The sequence below is a fragment of the Mustela putorius genome, unplaced genomic scaffold, assembly GCF_011764305.1.
Source record: "Mustela putorius furo isolate JIRA1106 unplaced genomic scaffold, ASM1176430v1.1 tig00003853_pilon_pilon_pilon, whole genome shotgun sequence".
Taxonomy (NCBI): domain Eukaryota; kingdom Metazoa; phylum Chordata; class Mammalia; order Carnivora; family Mustelidae; genus Mustela; species Mustela putorius.
In genome coordinates, this window is record NW_025422005.1 from 71,658,787 (window position 1) to 71,677,170 (window position 18,384).

Consider the following 18,384-nt stretch of genomic DNA (forward strand, 5'->3'; position numbering starts at 1 on the left):
GAATTCTAGACTACAGGGATGGCAAAGAAGCACTGCATCACGCAGATGTCCTCCCCCTTTTGTTTTCCTCCTGGGCAGGGGGAAGCACAGGATAAATCCTTTGGTTGTCCAGTTTTCAATTTAAATGCTAGAAGACATGGAACTCAATACTTTTCTTGGAAATGAGACTATGTCATAACACATTTCACTATCAGGAAATTGCTCTCCATCCTGATATCCAGATCATATGCTCCTGGCGTGTACTTTATCCCACTTTCCCACTAACAATTCTGTGACACATTTGATTCGATTCATTCGATTTTTTGCCTGTTTCAAGAAAACAAATTTTACTTTTAGATTAAAGAGGAATCCTTTGAAATCCCATTTAGTTGTCTCCTTAGAAATACTGAAAAACCTAATTCTACACAAACCTTTCACTGTATGAGGAAGATTCCTGAAGTTGTTTTGGAAGTATAACTAATCCTCAAATTGCAAGACCTCGTTTTCTATGAATCACAGTTCCACTATTACTTTTATACTAAGGGTCTTTGTGGCATTATTGTCTTTGGATTTGCTTCTCCAGTTTTGACCCTCAAGTTACACGTATTTGTGCTCTACAAGTTTCTCCTATACTCATCCTCTTATTATTAATTCATATTTCTATTTTTTCCCAAGCCTCTTTAATTAATGCCTCTGGCTTCCTTTTGGTCTAAAACTTATTCCAATTTAAACTAAAAATGAATTCACCAATGTCCCATTTTATCATTGTTTTCTTAACCATTAAGTACACAGATGCAACACAGATGTAATAATCTTTTACTCTTTTATAGCCATATTGCAATTTCATAACTGTATAAATTCCAATAAAACTAGGAAACTTTAATTTCAGTATGTGAGATCATAATGTATACAGAGCGCCCATGAGGTATAAATTAGGCCATGTATATATATATAAATGCACATTCCAGTAACACTTTGAAGAGTTCCAATTGTTTCTTTCTTTAGTTATTGCTGGATGTTTCAAAACAGCATAAAACTGCTCATCACAACACTCCTGTGTGGTAATGAGGAGAGTGAAATGGGAATGGGATGAAAGGCACAGAATTCATAATAAGACACAGCTCATTGTGCAAACAAGGAGAGTCAAATTTGTGAGCACCGAGGGTTCAAACAATGAGAAGCCACTGATTTTGTGAACTGAATATAAGAATTAGCAGTTAATAGTATTTATTTATCCTTTACATGTGACGCTATACTAGATGCTACCCAAGTTAAAAAGACCCACTCAGTCTCTCAAGAGGGTGAGTTACAAGTAAATCCCAAAGACAAGAATTGGCAACGATGGGCCAGTCCTCCTGTGGCTACATGGTAAGTCACATGGCTTCTATGTTTAGTGAGGTTCTACCAACGAGACTGCCAACTTTGTGGCTGACACAGGTGATCCTTGGGTTTGGTCTTGCATCAAACTAACATACAAAAGAAGTTTTCAGCCTATGGACTCAAGCATATTAAAACCCTGGGCCAAACTAAAATAAGCACTATGCTGGTCAGGTGCTAGGAATAAGGGCCTTACAAGTCAATCCACCAGGCTAGAATATACACCTTTTTTGAAAAAATTTTTAGATTGTTTAATTACTCTCAGAGAAAAAAAAATGTCAACCACCCACTGACAGTATCCCAGCCATCCGACAGCTAGTCAATGCATAGTCAGTCCTCTGCAACGGTCTGGGAATTTTCGCCTTCTTCCTCCAGAAGAAGTGCTCAATTTTGATTGCCAATGTTCTTGGTAGATTCACTTTTCACTGAAAAAAATAAGTAAACATACAGTCAAGTGTTTATACTGTTTCTGTTTAGCTTGTTCTGTTTTTCCTTCTTCTCTCCTCCCTTCCGATGCATACCAACAGCACTGCTCATGGGGACAGACAAACCATGTCATGTTCCAGGCAGCCGGAATATACAGATCTGGCCACAATAAAGAAAGGATGTCTGAGAGTAGCAATTATATTTTGTGAGGCAACATCCTTCCTGACTCTGTGGAAGACTTGGGAATGGTCAATTCACAGTGTGGTTATGATCCCATAATCGTACCACTGAAAAGATCACTATCATCACATGGGCTGGCCAAGTGTGCTTGGAATTAAATTTTCCATTATTTCTTTTTAAACTTAAAATTGAGGGTCAGTGTATGTTGAGTGAATGTGGGCTGAGAGAGGACTAGCTAATCGCCATCTTCCTTTCACAGGAAAGATAACTTAGAGCAGAAATGGAGCTCCTTTAAAGGAGCAGTCCTGATTGGAGCGAGCAAGACTACGATTCACTTACTAAACTGAGAGCTCCTTAAGAAGGGAGACTAGATTTTTCCTCCTTATATCTAACTTCCCAGTGTAGCCTGCTTGCTGAATCAACATGAATGCAAGTCAACCAGAGTAACAGCTCTATCTCATTCCACAGAGCAGCTAAAAGGAAATAATATATTAAAACACTGAAAATTAAGGTTAAAATACAGATTATTTTGCTACAGGCTTATAGCCATTTATTTCCATTTTGTAGATGAGGGGAACAAAGCTCTGAGGCAGAGAAAATGTTCAAGGGGCCACAGCTTAGTAAGAGCTGATGCTAGAATCATAAACCTAGATCTTGCCTCATATTCAACTGCCAAGTTCCTTGGGGGTTGTCCGATGGTACCTAGATTTAAGATCATCCCAGCAACTGAAATGTTTACTAAATCCCTTTTTATGAGCAAACCACTGAAACAGGTTCAATCCAAGATATAGTCCTGATCCTTGTGAAATGTCAAACTCTAGTAGAATCCTTCAAGTATCTCCATGATAATACAAGTCAGTTGTTTCTCCTCTGACTTTCTTTGCAATTAATACACATTTTATTAGAGCACCTACTGCACTGTAAAGTTTACATGTGTGTTCTTGTGCCTGAGATCCATCCCCATCTCCCCACCCCAATATGCCACACACACTGAAAGAGAGGAAAACAAAGAGGGTAAGGAAGAATGAGGGGAGGAGAGAGGGGGAGACAGAATGGATGAAAGGATACACTGGCCCACCAAGAGATTGATGAGTAGCTCCTACTTTATGTATTTTCACTAACTGAAGTCCTCACTTTGGGGCTGGGTTCCTTGTCAAAAGGCAGAGACATTTTCTATTCGAGTTATTTTAGAACAAGAGAGATATACATTTTGCTGATATTTTTAAATCAGTGGAACTTCGTACTACTGCAGTTTGGGGAAAACACTTCTCTTTCTTTCCTTCCTGAAGTGGCCCGTTTTCTTCTTTTATTGTATTCCATTCTTTGTTTCTTAAGACTGAAAAAGCAGCATGCTCTTATTTTTTTTTTTTTTTAAAGATTTTATTTATTATTTGACAGAGAGAGCACAAGTAGGGAGAGCAGCAGGCAGAGGGAGAAGAAGGCTCCCTGCTCAGGGAGCCAGATGTGGGGCTTGATCCCAGCACCCCGGGATCATGACCTGAGCTGAAGGCAGCCACTTAACGGACTGAGCCACCCAGGTGCCCCCAGCATGCTCTTATTAAATCATTTAAAGCTCCTAGCTAACTTTGGCAAACAGGAACTATGAAGCAGGTAACACCATTCTAAGCACTTCCCACTGGACTAACAGAAGATGGGTGGTTAGCACTCCACATTTCTAATCTAGTGGGCTACCTTAACTGCTCAGTCTTTTACAGTCAACCTTTTACATTCCTTAAAAAGCAAAGAAACAACACCTGCCTATTGCCCATCAATACCAGCAGACTTTTGAAAAGAAATTACGGCACTCTACAACCATACCAAACATTATAACAATGATCAAGTGTGAAAACTACTGAATGCCGGCCCAGAAACACATTTTTCCCAAACGAGAAGAGAGACACCTTGTGCTATGAACTCAAGATCAAAATCCCAACATTTTTGCCTCCAGAGAGAGAAGGAATTTCAAGGCTTTCCAAAGAAAATGCCTTGTTCTTATATAAGCCTCCTCCTGCATTAAGGGGCCATCCTGCAGGATATCCAAAGTTATGAAAATGTTCAAAGAAACAGATAACTTGAAGTGCATTTCACACAAAGAAATGCACAGACAAAATTGTGTGCATTTCACATAAAGAAAGGCATGTACAAAAAACCCGGCATTATTTTTAAAGTGCGTGTATTTATGATGTAACAACACTGGTATGGTCCTTAAGATCCTGTCAGACTCGCTAAATTTTTGCCACAGCAGCTCTAAATGATCCTCTATCCTGAAAGAACTAGTCACTTGTCTTCCTGTAAATAAGTCAAATATCATATACCCACCAAAAAATAGCAAATTTTACTTAATCAGGTTCCAAGTACACTACAAAAGTAGCCTTTTCATTCTGCTTCGTTACAGGAAGCCTTCCTTCAGTGTGCATTCCTAAACAAGGTGAAAGAGTTGCTGTGTGTGCTCTGTTTATTTACACAGACATGTTTGCCCTGGCTAGTAATCCACATTACTAAACAACTTTCCCTGAAACCAACATTTAGAGAGCCATGTGAATTATATGAAGGAAAAAGTAAAGTTTTACACAGCTTAAGAAAAAAAAGTGAAATTGGTCATTTATAACACATTTGTAATTTGAGAAAAAACCAGATATTCTCAAATTGTGAAAAATGTAAAGTCAAGAATTAATCTAAGGATTAAGAGGTCCATAACTGATTATTAGAAACTTCAACATTTGCTATCTAAAATTCTAGTTTCGAATTGTGATGCTGACAAAATTTTGGCTGCTTTGAAAAAAAAATTCTCCTATTCACTTCTGCCGAGAAAAAACCCCATTATACACATGTGTAAAAGAAAACCTTAAAACAAAGGTTACTGCCTATTTCAGCCTATACTGCTGGTATAACAATAAAACCCAAACTGTATGTTTCAAGTAATATCATTTAAAAAATAGATTCAAGCCAATCCAAGGATTCACTGGTCATCTGGAGACCGTTACAATGAAACTTGGCCTGTAACTATTATTCTTAGCTGAATAGTGGTATCTAATGGTTTTGAGTGAGTCACCTCTCTGTCTTTTAAAAAGTAATTTCTTGAATTTTATAAATCCTCTAGATTTTGCATTTAGAAACACAAGTAGCTCATTCTAACCAGCGGTGGCAAAGATGGATAAGTCATTTTAGATACTAAGCTTTTACACATTTCCAGTTTTATACTTCCAATTTCATTACTCGCCAAAGAGGGACAGTATCTACTTTTAAAGAATCACTAAAATGACAAGAAATATAGCCAAAGAAACAAACATCAAGGAAAATAAAACCACTGCGTTTAAAAAAAGAAAATAAAGGTCAAGTCAATGGCACTAGCTTATTCTAAGCATAGTTCTAACTTTAAACCTGATGTTTTTTCAAACATTATCTCTTTCTATAAGGTAAAATACTAAAAATGTTTTATAATCCCTCATTTTAGGAATCTCTAAAGAAAGAGTTTTAACTAGAGAGTAAATTTATCTGATATTGGACAGACTGTTACTTAAAGGCTATTAGCTTTAAAAAAAGACAAAAGCCTGTAGTACCCTAATAAGACAAAGAATGTCATTTTAGAGACAAACTTATTCATTTTAAACTGATATTATAAGCTACGTGCTCCCATCATGACAGAATCAGTAGCTCATTCATTTGGTTCTTTACATTAACTATAGCTAGCTATAGAGCAAATTCAGGTAAGTGTGTGAATACAGGGGGAAAACATATATATAAAGAAATAAAGACAGTCATGTAAGTGCTCAGTTTCACTAGAGTTACTCTAAGCATTATAGGAACAAATTTACATTTACCTTGGTGAAGAACTTCCAAGTCATGACTGGATTCTTTTAATACCACATGTAATGTTGGATATTCAATAATCACTTTGTTCCTCAAATTGTCACGGAGACTTTTGTAAGGATCCAGTTCATAATACCTTACAATAAAAAAAGCAAAACAAAAATAAAAAACATCCTTAATACTCAAAGTTACTAATAAAGACGATATATCAGAGTCCCTTACATTAAAAAAATTTTAAATATTGGGGCCCCTGGGTAGCTCAGTGGGTTAAAGCCTCTGCCTTCAGCTCAGGTCATGATCCCAGGGTCCTGGGATCGAGCCCCACATCAGGCTCTCTGCTCAGCAGGGAGCCTGCTTCCTTCTCTCTCTTTCTGTGTGCCTCTCTGCCTACTTGTGATCTCTGTCTGTCAAATAATAAAATCTTTAAAAAATATTTTTAATGTTAATAACATTAATTCAATTGTTATTTCCTTATAATATAGTAAGTTTAATACCTCTAAAAAATCAGATGCTATTACTATACAGGTTCTAAAGCTAAATCAAGAGCACATCAAATAACTGAATATTAGAAAAGCTTGAAAACAAGTCATTTTCAGATCAAGGAATAAAGGCTAACTTTTATACAGTATCTATGGTTTAATGTGTCATGAATTCTTCTTGGATCAGGGAATGACTAGTTCAAAATCCAAATTCCTCAAATATATTTAGTTTGAGCCTTTAAAGAAAAACAAAAAACTATCTCATGATAATTTCCAGGAACATATGGTATTAAAATAACTGGCTAGGAATACTTTTGGAAAAAGTTCATTCTAATTATAAATAAGAAATTTACATTGCCATATGATTAATTAGGTCTTCCTTTAGTTTGAAATTAAAAAAAATAAAACAGGTTTAAGTTTCTAGATGAGGCTAAAGCACAAAATTTAAGGAATATGAAGTTTACCACTCAAGGTATCATGACATAGCCGTCAAATGTGTCACAGGTAATTAGATGCTAATGTTCCTTAAGGTATAAAACTCTCAAGTCACACCTTTAAAAAAAAAAAAAGAACTTTTTTTGGATTGATTAAAAATGCATTCCTCTAACATTTTCCTCCTTGGTTGCTTTTCTGGGGCAGCAGAGAAAGGGGTAGAATTTCACTCACTTGGAGTTTCACTCACTAGCTCACTAGGAGTTGCACGTAGGAATATGTTGGCATATGAATATCATGTCACATTAAAGAGGAAAAAGTTGAGAACATTTCACCAATGTAGTCATAATCTTCCAACTTTTTTCTTCCATCTCCACCAATGACAGATGATATTCATATGCAAAACACAAATCCTAAGGGATACCCACCCTGACAGCTGTAATTCCATCCTTTTCCCTCCTGCTCAAGAAAGCATACTGGATACAAGTGATCAAGAATGAAGTTATCACTGGAATACATTTGAATCTGCTGTAATTTTGTTAAGAGTAAATAATTTACAAACTTTGGTACTTCCTAATGAGTAATAGATTATTTGCACCGTAACTTGCAGCTGACTGAGACATGCAATGCACTTATGAAGAACTCCTGTGTAGATGTATAGATATGTAAGTTTGTTCCATGGAATACTTTTCAAATAAGGGAGGTGGTAGGGGGGTGGGAAGTGTTTAACAAAATGCAAAGACAAAACCCGCTATGGAAACTGATTTTTTTTGAGAAGTAGAAGTAGGTGAAAAGAGAGGGAACTGTACTTGACTTATGTTTGCCTGACTAAATTCCCTACCCCTGGAATTCAATTCTTCATTTTAGAATCACAGAAAAATTTTTATGTTGAAAGAAACATGAAATGCAAAATACTCAGTTTTCCTAAACCAGCCACCCTAGTGCCCATAGGCCATGGAATGCATACATTTTTCTCCCTGTGTAATGTAACACAGATGTGCTTACAATACTTTAAAAGTGGTTCCAGCATTCAAGGATTAAATGCTTCACATCTTTTAAACATTATTCCCCTTTGAAATAAGCAGGGTCTTTTTTTAAAGTTAGCAGCAATTATACATAAGAGAAAATGAGACTGAATTAGATATCAAAGTTTAAGATTAACTTTTAAAGCAGAATATAAAATGGATATAACCAAATTTTTCTTAAGAGAAAATAAGACTTGAATTCTCAGATAGGAAATTTTTAAGTAGTATATCTTACAAACACTTGCAGCAACTTATCGTCTGTGAATTTAAACTGAATCACAAGACTTCTATTAAGAAACATTTCACAAATAAGAGGATGTTTTCCACTTATTTCAGTTTTTGGTAATTTTCAGTGTAGACTTAACATTTTAGGCATTTCTTTTCATAATATTCAAACTTCATTAGGTTTCTCTGTATTTCCAAAGCTGCATTAAAAAAAAAAAAATTCTTCAAATGCCACATAACTGGAAGCCTAGTATTCTTGCTGATACAGTATAAAATATGTTCCCAGCAGAGAAACATCTAGAGATACTTAAAAAGTAACATGTAGTAAGTTATACATTACTTCAACCTCAAAGCTACAAGGATTACTTATTTAGTTATAAAAAATTTTGGTTCCTGTTTTATGTGTGTAGCAGGTCCTTTTACTTTTCTTTCTACTTTAACAAAGCACTTAGGATGCAAACATTTATAAGAACTTACAATGAATTATTTTTAAAATACTTTATTCAAATACAATGAAAATCTGGTATGTTGTATGGTTTTCATTAGAACTGCTGAGTTTTATTTAGTGTTTCCCCTAAAACGTAGCAAACTTCTAATCACAATAATATTGGTATTGTCAGTAAGCTTCTAGACTTTGGCTTTCAAGTCTGTTAAAGAGGTTTGACTTCACTAGATAATCTTTTAGTTGAAATCCTGAAGTTCTTTACTTTTCTACTACTAGTGGTATCTCAGTCTACCATTAAAATTTGCCCATAAATTTAAAAAGAAAATTATGTAAACTGTTTATGAAGAAAAGTTATCAAACACATAAGGGTAACATTTTGTGACCTGTAGTTAAATAAAGCATCAACTTTTAGTGGCTGCTTGGGTTTGGGGCCTAATACCATGAGTTAAAGTCCTGGTGCCATTACTCATTGGTCTGTGATTCTGGACAAGTTACTTTACTTCTTTGATCCCTAGTTTCCACACATGAAACTGGAAAGAATGACAGTATCACTTCAGAGTTATTGCGGGGATTAAATGATAAAACAGAGAAACTGTTAGCTCATTTACTTAAGCCATAAACAAAGTTTTACATTTGTATTTACCTAAAACAAAATACATTCGGATAGAAACTTTAGTTCAGGTCATTGGACTTCTTCAGCGTAACAAAGAATGATACTTACTATGTAAGCACAAAACACACATTTGCTTTTTTATGCATTTTACATTTTAAATATAGAATTAAAACTTTCAAACTATTGTTTTAGATCACTCTTACTTCTAGGAAGCTAAAAGAACTTTCAATGTTTCTATTTCTATTATCTTTAGGCAAGCTGTAGAGTCCAGCTTGGCAGTGCCTAAAACATTTATAGGCCTTAGCTCTTTTTCAAGCCATTAAGTTACTGAATCCTAAGGGACAGCTTTATCTGTTTGAAATTTTCTCAACTCTGGAGTTCCCATTAGTAGAATGGCTCTGCTACCATAAGACAAACTACTTAGGTTTGGAAGAATTAAGACACCAACATCTGTCTTTTTTTTTTTTTTTTTTTTTACCCTAGGGATCCTCTCAGACATTTCCTTTTGTTATTTCACTTGTTCACCCTCACAGGCTGACTAGTTGACCTGCTCTAGGCAGCTTTACAGGGGCATTAGAAGGGCAGCATGGCTCAGTAGGCTAAACAGGTGTTACAGTGATTGACATTACATAAATAAAAGTTGTCCTGATATTCAAGGGTATGTTTTTAATCTTGGCTCTGTTACTAACTTTCAAAGAAACTGCCCAAGTTCTCAACTTCTTCCTCTACTTTATTTGCAAATTAGGATTTTAAAAAAGTTTCTAATTCAAAAGAAGACTGAATTTTAAAAAGTCACAAACTACTTTATTTCCCATTACTGACACTCCTTAGATGATCTCCCTCTCCCCTTCTATAAAATATTGAAACTAAATATAAATATTCTCCAAATTTAATAATCTAATGGTAGTCCCTAGGCCACAGAACATTTTCCACTAAAAAAGAAGGTCACCGGATGAGGTGATCTCCAAATTGACTCCAGGTTTAAAATTCTACAAGTTTTGATATATTTTTTAAAGATTTTATTTATTTGACTGAGAGAGAGAGAGAGGGAGAGCGCACATGTGTGCACAAGCAGGAGAATGGCAGGCAGAGGGAGAGGGAGAAACAGGCTCCCCGCTTAGTGGGGGTTGATCCGGGGACTCCAGGATCATGACATGAGCTGAAGGCACACGATTAACTGACTGAGCCACCCAAGCACCCACCCTTATAAGTTTTGATATTTATGTGATGTTCATAGCACTTAACTTACATCCTTAATCGCTGCATTTATTTCTCAATCTAGATTTCTGAGTTAAAAGTGCAACTAACTGATTCCAAATGTACAAGGTTGAATCTTTGGCTATTAAAAAAATTAAAATCTTTCTATCCATATGTATGTGTGTATGTATATAAGCAAGCTCTATGCCCAGCACGGGAGTTGAACTCACAAACCCAAGATCAAGAGTCACATGTTCTACTGACTGAGCCAGCCAGGAGCTCTAAATTAACCTTAATATAAATCAGTTATTTGATAGTTAACTGTTTTTAAGGTATGGCTCCTCCAGGCCATACCAGTGAATTATGGTTTTTGAATCAACTGCAAACTCTTTTAGATCCACATTTATCAAATTCCTTGAAAATAATACAAACTTTGGGGGCGCCTAGGTGGCTCAGTGAGTTAAAGCCTCTGCCCTCGGCTCAGGTCATGATCCCAGGGTCCTGGAATCGAGCCCCACATCGGGGCTTCCCCCCTGCTTCCCCCTCTCTCTCTGCCTGCCTCTATGCCTACTTGTGATCTGTCAAATAAATAAATAAAATCTTTTAAAAATAATAATAATACAAACTTTAAAGTAATAAACTTATTTTAATAGGGCAGAAAGTGTACGGATTAAGGAAACAAATTGGTTTTCAAAATCCAAATGAAAAGGAAGAAAGAAACCAGACTGTTAAAAAGACCCAGAATAGGAGAAGATACATAAATTAAAACTAAGTACAGGGGTCAGAGAGTTTTAATTCTTCTGTTTAAAAGAAAAAGGTTTTACTTAAAATTTCTCCAAATAATACTCCTATGTCACAACTTCTGCAATTCATACAGTCCAGGTCATATAGAAATGGATCTTGCCAAAGTTGAATTTTTTTACCCAATTTCTCTTAGTTTTCCTACGTTTTTTAAAAATATTTTATTTATTTTTTCAACAGAGAGAGATCACAAGTAGGCAGAGAGGCAGGCAGAGAGAGAGAGGAGGAAGCAGCCTCCCACCAAGGAGAGAGCCCGATGTGGGGCTTGATCCCAGGACCCTGAGCTGAAGGCAGAGGCTTTAACCCTCTGAGCCATCCAGCGGCCCTTTAGTTTTCATATTAAAAAAAAAAAAAAAAAAAAAGCCAACAGAGGTTGAATTAGTAATTTGCTGCACTTTGTTTTGGGACTTCAATATATCTATGTAAATGAGGACTATAAGTGTTTGATATGGGGCACTAGTCACGAGCTGGGTAGTGCAGACACACGTCTCCTCTTTCAGAAGGCTCAACAGTTCATCCTGCGGCAACAAATGATTCTAGTCTATCCATCGCATGAAAGCTATGGAATGGGGTAAAATAGTGGCCAATTACTTATTTTAAAACATTAAAGAGGGACTTACAAAGCTCTTACTTGTTCTAGATGCCATTTGTTCAGTCTTTCCTGATCCTTACTTGAAGCTTAACTACTTTTAAATCCAGAGACTTGGGCTCCAATCTTAAGATCCTTAGACTTTAAGGTCCTCTGTGACTCCTCAACGTTTGTTATTCCACTTTCTTCATTGGTATAATGATGGAAAAGTTATCTATTCAACAGCTAGCTTATAAAGATTACATAAGAGAACTTAACAGATGAAATGTTTCTAAAGCAGAAGTTGTCCAACTAGTATCAGTAGTAAGATTCTATACTCTCAAGATTTTTTTTATAATAAAGTATCTCTAGCAGGGAAATGACATACTAGAAAGGAATTATGTTCATGATCTATGACAAGATTAGTTAGTAGAAAAAGCATGATCTTATAGACAGACCTAAGTCCAAAACCTGACTTTGTAACTGTAAATTGGTTTCTTCTGGGTAGGTCAATTCTCAGATCTTAACCTTCCTATCTTGTGGAGATATAGTACATACTTCATTACACTTAATGCATGTGGAAATGTAAACACTTATTCATTGATTAATTCCTCAAATATTTATTTAGTATCTACCACATAGAGGTGGTCTACTAGGTAACAAGTTCAGAGAAATAAATCCCACAGTTTACTGATGGTACTAGTCAAAGAAATAATTAACAAATTTCATTGGGACAATTGTCATGATAGAAATTCTAAAGCTAAGCAGACATTCAAAATATATTCTCTTGTTCCTTACCAACCTGCACATATTCTTTCAGGCTGTGCTAAAAAAAGGGGACGTAGGTAGAGTTAGCAAATGAAGTACCTAGATAACTAGTACCTACTAACCCAGCTGTGCCAACTGGCTGAGCTTCAGCTTCTCTGCAGCTAAATTTATAGTTCTTATCATAAAACTGCTGTAAGCAGAATGCCATGCATAAAACCCACTGGATATGTCCCTCTCTGATAAAAATATTTGGTACCTCACTCTACGTATTTCCTTTATATGTATGGACACTCTTCAGATTGATTCTACATTTTCTAGTCTTCAAGTGTTCTCTTGCTTCCTTTGTTCTAAGGTCTAGATCCAAAATATGGCCATAGTTTAACAGCATTTTGAGCACGTACTCATCTTGACCGTGGCTCTCTGAAAAACAATCAACAATCCCAAAAAGAGATAACTAAGAACTGGGGTTGGGTTTCACATAATCAAAGAACATGCATTATGTCCATTTGAGAACACATACCAGTGTACTGGGAGACAGGCAGGCTTAGGTTTGGATCTAGGTACCACCATGTGGTGGTTACGAACCTACAGGTAGGGCTCTCTATCACTTACAATGTGTAAAACTTATAATGCCTGTATAATGTAACATAATCATAATGGATCTAAAAAAATGCACCTAATGCACCTAAAAAAACAGTGGAGGCACTCAATATGAGATTGTTATTAATATTTATTATGTTGCGTAAAGATACCATTTGCCTCTCGATTTAACCTTGATCTTAATTCACCCTTGCAGCAAACATTTTTTGGTGTGTTTGTGAAAACTTATTCAGGATCTTCATACTTTTTTGGTTATATATAACTTAAAATAGTTTTGGAAAACAATGATACTTTTGCATATATATATTTTAAAGATTTTATTTATTTATTTGAGAGAGAGAGAGTGCACATGCCAGTGAAGGCAGGAGGAGAGGAGGAAGGGGAGGGAGAGGAAAAGAATCTCAAGCAGACACTGCACTGGGCATGGAGCCCATCATGGGCCTTGATCTCACAACCCTGAGATCATGACCTGAGATAAAACCAAAGTCAGACGCTTACTAGACTGGGCCACCCAGGTGCCCCACTTTTGTATATTTTAAACTAGGTTATATAAAATTTCATTTAAAAATGTTACTCACAAATTTAAATAGATGAAAAGAACACAATTTATTGTGGAGTGTAAATACTAATGATTTAAAATGAAAATGTTAACTCACTCTTAAATTTACTCAAATCTAAATACCATAGTAATTCGATACTGTATCATCCATTTAAAAGACAGATGGGAAAATTGGACAGCTATGTATAGAAGAATGAAACTCGACCATTCTCTTACACCATACACAAAGATAAACTCGAAATGGATAAAAGACCTCAATGAGAGCCAGGAGCCTATCAAAATCCTAGAGGAGAACATAGGCAGTAATCTCCTTGACATCGGCTACAGCAACTTCAAGACATGTCTCCAAAAGCAAAGGAAACAAAAGCAAAAATAAACTTCTGGGGCTTCATCAAGATCAAAAGCTTCTGCAGAGCAAAGGAAACAGTCAACAAAACAAAGGGGCAACCCAGGGAATGGGAGAAAATATTCGCAAATGACACTACAAAGGGCCGATACCCGAGATCTATAAAGAACTCCTCAAACTCAACACACACAAAACAGATAGTCACGTCAAAAAATGGACAGAAGACATGAACAGACACTTCTCCAAAGAAGACATACAAATGGCTAACAGACACATGAAAAAATGTTCATCATCATAAGCCATCAGGAGATTCGAATCAAAACCACATTGAGATACCACCTTATACCAGTTAGAATGGCCAAAATCAACAAGACAGTAAACAACAAATGTTGGAGAGGATGTGGAGAAAGGGGAACCCTCTTACACTGATGGGGGGATTGCAAGTTGGTACAGCCACTTTGGAAAACAGTGTGGAGATTCCTCAAAAAATTAAAAATAGAGCTACTCTATGACCCTGCAATTGCACTACTGGGTATTTACCCCAAAGATACAGATGTAGTGAAAAGAAGGGCCATCTGTACCTGTGTTCACAGCAGCAATGGCCACAGTCACCAAACTGTGGAAAGAACCAATACGCCCTTCAACGGATGAATGGATAAAGAAGATATGGTCCATATATACAATGGAGTATTGTCTCCATCAGAAAGGATGAATACACAACTTTTGCATCAACATGGGTGGGACTGGAAGAGTGAATAAGTCACTGAGTGAAATAAGTCAAGCAGAGAGAGTCAATTATCATATGGTTTCACTTACTTGTGGCATAAGGAATAACGCGGAGGATATGGGGAGATGCAGAGGAGAAGTGAGTTGGGGGAAATCGGAGGGGGAGACAGACAAACCACGAGAGACTGTGGACTCTGAGAAACAAGCTGAGGGTTTTGGAGGGGAGGAGGGTGGCCGGTTGGGTGAGCCCGGTGGTGGGTATTATGGAGGGCATGTATTGCATAGAGCACTGGATGTGGTGCATAAACAAAGAATTTCGGAACACTGGAAAAAATAAAATAAAATTTAAAAAAAAAAAAAAAAGATGAACATGCTCTTCTCTTTTTTCCCCCCAAGCTCTTCCTTAATAGTTAGAAAGCTTATATGGTTCCCTCTTCTCCTTGAACTTGTATTTCCACGCTAATTCTCCACAAAGAAATTTTACCCTGAATAATGTATTTATGTTTGAAAATCTTTTAACTGATTACCCATTTATACTTTTCTGTAACAAAAATGTGTATGTAAACTACAAATTTAATTTTATTACCTATGACCTTAATACTTTAAATGTTAAAAATACTTCTGAATTGAATAATTTTAATAATTATTAGTGTAAAATTGAGTAAAACTCAAGCATACTACATTTTAAGTAATATTTTTACTGGAAATTATTTTATAGATGGGCAATTTTGGATGATGGCATCTTCTATTACTTACAAGTTTGCTTACTATTGTAAGTACTCATTTATAGAATCAATTTCCAAAAAGAAAATAAGGAAATTAAGTAATCCCACCTAGAGAGCATACTGCTGTCTTTACTAACCCTTCCTTTAGCACATTTACTTTCAAGGGATCTAACTAAAAGGCAACAACGGAGTCTGCAATTTTCTTAAGGCAAGACATCTGAAAGTAATTAACACTATCCTTAGACATTCTGGAATCCCCTTAATGTTCTCTGATAATATATTTTATTCTGTACCAATATTCTCAAAATAATGTTAACTTCCAACACCCTCTTTTCTAATGGCAGGAAGTTTTTAAAAATCCTAACTTTTAACTGCATACTAAAAATTTCTTTCTTTCTTCTTTTTTTAATGCAGTGGGGCAATCTGATTTTTTTTAATTTTTAAATTTTTTAATAAACATATAATGCATTTTTAGCCCCAGGTACAGGTCTGTGAATCGCCAGGTTTACACACTTCACAGCACTTACCACAGCACACACACCCCCACAATGTCCATAACCCTACCACCCTCTCCTGATCCCCTTCCCCCCAGCAATCCTCAGTTTGTTCTGAGAGATTAAGAGTCTCTTATGGTGGGACACCTGGGTGGCTCAGTCAGTTAAGCTGCCACCTTCAGCTCAGGATATGATCCCAGGGTCCTGGGATCGAGTCCCGCATCGGGGTCCTTCCTCAGTAGGGAGCCTGCTTCTCTCTCTGCCTCTGCCTGCTTGTGCGTGTGCGCTCACTCTCTTTCTCTCTCTCTCTCTCTGACAAATAAATACAATCTTTAAAAAAAAAAAGTCTCTTATGGTTTGTTTCCCTCCTGATCCCATCTTGTTCCATTTATTCTTTTCCTGCCTCCCAAACCCCCCACGTTGCATCTCCACTTCATTGTATCAGGGAGATCATATGATAGTTGTCTTTCTCTGATTGATTTATTTTGCTCAGCACAATACCCTCTAATTCCATCCACGTCATCGCAAATGGCAAGATTTCATTTCTTTTGATGGCTGCAGAGTGTATACTATAAATTTCTTACTTAGAATATCTTCAAAATATGTTTTTCAATTATTTTCTGTAAGCCTGAAATAAGATAATTTTATAGTTCCAATTGAATTAGGTAAAGCTTACAGATTAATATCTTTAAAGACGTAAAAATCTGATTTAAAAAAATCCACCTTAATATCAAACTACATATTTCTTTTCACATCTTCAAAAATTCAACTGTATAAACATCTGCCAAATACTTATACAGAAAACATGTCAGACACTGTATGGGAATCAAATGTCCTCAAGGAGTTTAGCACCCCGGCCAGTGTTTCTCCAAGTTTGATCACACGGATAACTTAGAAAGCAGAGACTGTAAAAAATGCACTTTTCTGGGTCCTATGTGAAAATGATAAAATAGAGCCTCTCTAAGGGTAGGCTGGAAATCTGTATTTCCAACAACCGTCCTAAATGATTATGATGGACACTGAAATCTGAGAAGCACTTTGTGAGAAAAGAATACAGGTTAAATGTTCAGTTGTGGAGATGTTTATGGTCAGGAGGAATAATTGGCCAGTGGGGTATGGGTTAGGTAAAAAGCAAGGAGGGATATGGCAGGGCTATGTGGAAACGGCGAGAGACCAGGCTCTTAGAATTAACTGAGGCTGGGCGGTAGTATCTTGCAGGTAGAGCCGAGAGTCAGGGAAATCAGAATCTGAACAAGTTATATGAACTGGAGGTCAGCTCTGCTCTAAGGTAGAAAAGGTCTTTGCTTGCTGGGCAGGGGATGGGAGTGTTAGTGAAAACCAAAAGGAGGTCAGGTGGGTCTCACTTGAGGCCTTTTCATAGACAAAATCAATTTCTTTAAAACAACATAGGAAAAAGCATCTTCTTTAATTTCACTGTAAATGATTTTTAAAATATTTCATGCTACAGATCCAAAGAAAGTAAAGTAACCTTAGTTTTTATTTAAAAAACATCCTCTCAGGCACCTGGGTGGCTCAGTGGGTTAAGCCGCTGTTTCGGCTCAGGTCATGATCTCAGGGTCCTGGGATCGAGTTCTGCATCGGGCTCTCTGCTCAGCAGGGAGCCTGCTTCCTCCTCTCTCTCTCTCTGCCTGCCTCTCTGCCTACCTGTGATCACACTCTGTCAAATAAATAAATAAAATCTTTTAAAAAAAATTAAAAAAAAAATAAAAACCATCCTCTCAGCATGGAAATAAAATCATCCAAGAGAAGGAGCTCATACTTTTGCTGGCTGATCCCCCACCCCAAGAAAGTTTTCCAAAAATTATTAACTGCAACCAGAACAGTAAGAAACAGCTAATAAAATCTGTGCAACTATAACATGGTAGTATCCCCAAGAAGAGTAATAATCTTCTGTGTTGCTCATTAAGTCAAAGCCTATTAAATAATATTTTAATTTGGCTTGGGTTTAAAGTCCAAACACTTGACTTTATATGCCAAACTTTGCAAGCAGAGTGAAGGCAACTGGTGTGCACGTCCATCTTCCAAGTCTGGAAGATCTATGCGAAATGCCCATGCCTTCCCTTGGGCACTTATTATGCCTTAAATATAAAATACATAGCTATTGTGGCATTTATCATATATTTGCCTTCTCTCCTAGACTGTGAGCTCCTTGAGGGCTGGTCTTTTAAATGCCTGTGTAGGGCTTAACACTGAGCTGACACATGGAAGGGGCTCACTGATACTTTAGGTCATGTTAATTTATTAGAACGCCCGTCTTTGAGCAGGAACTGCTTTTTCTGAAGTAACTTTAAATTATACTGGGCAGTTGTTGTAATCTTTTTCTTTTTTTCTCTCTCATTTTCCATATTGAGAATTGAAGCCCTTCACTGATTAAATGATATAGTCAAATAACCAATTAAAAAATGCTTTAGGGGGGCGCCTGGGTGGCTCAGTGGGTTAAGCCGCTGCCTTCGGCTCAGGTCATGATCTCGGAGTCCCGGGATCGAGTCCCGCATCGGGCTCTCTGCTCAGCGGGGAGCCTGCTTCCCTCTCTCTCTCTCTGCCTGCCTCTCCATCTACTTGTGATTTCTCTCTGTCAAATAAATAAA

The 18,384-nt window shown here is 36.7% G+C and overlaps 1 protein-coding gene across 3 annotated transcripts in view; it reads right to left on the reverse strand.

The window, feature by feature from the left end:
- The window catches only part of ZNHIT6 (zinc finger HIT-type containing 6), a 70,762-nt gene that overhangs the window by 10,173 nt on the left and 42,205 nt on the right, over window positions 1-18,384 (reverse strand). Inside the window, exons 9-10 of one of the 3 annotated variants that reach the window (XM_004752671.3) lie at window positions 5,784-5,908; window positions 782-1,781 (exon numbers count right to left, since the gene is read on the reverse strand). In XM_004752671.3, coding sequence (XP_004752728.1) covers window positions 1,741-1,781; window positions 5,784-5,908 — 166 coding nt within the window. In that variant the 3' untranslated portion in view covers window positions 782-1,740. Of the gene's footprint in view, window positions 1-781; window positions 1,782-5,783; window positions 5,909-12,581; window positions 12,746-18,384 lie in introns of those variants that run through there. The other 2 variants (XR_006601800.1, XM_013056207.2) reach the window with 2 other exon arrangements.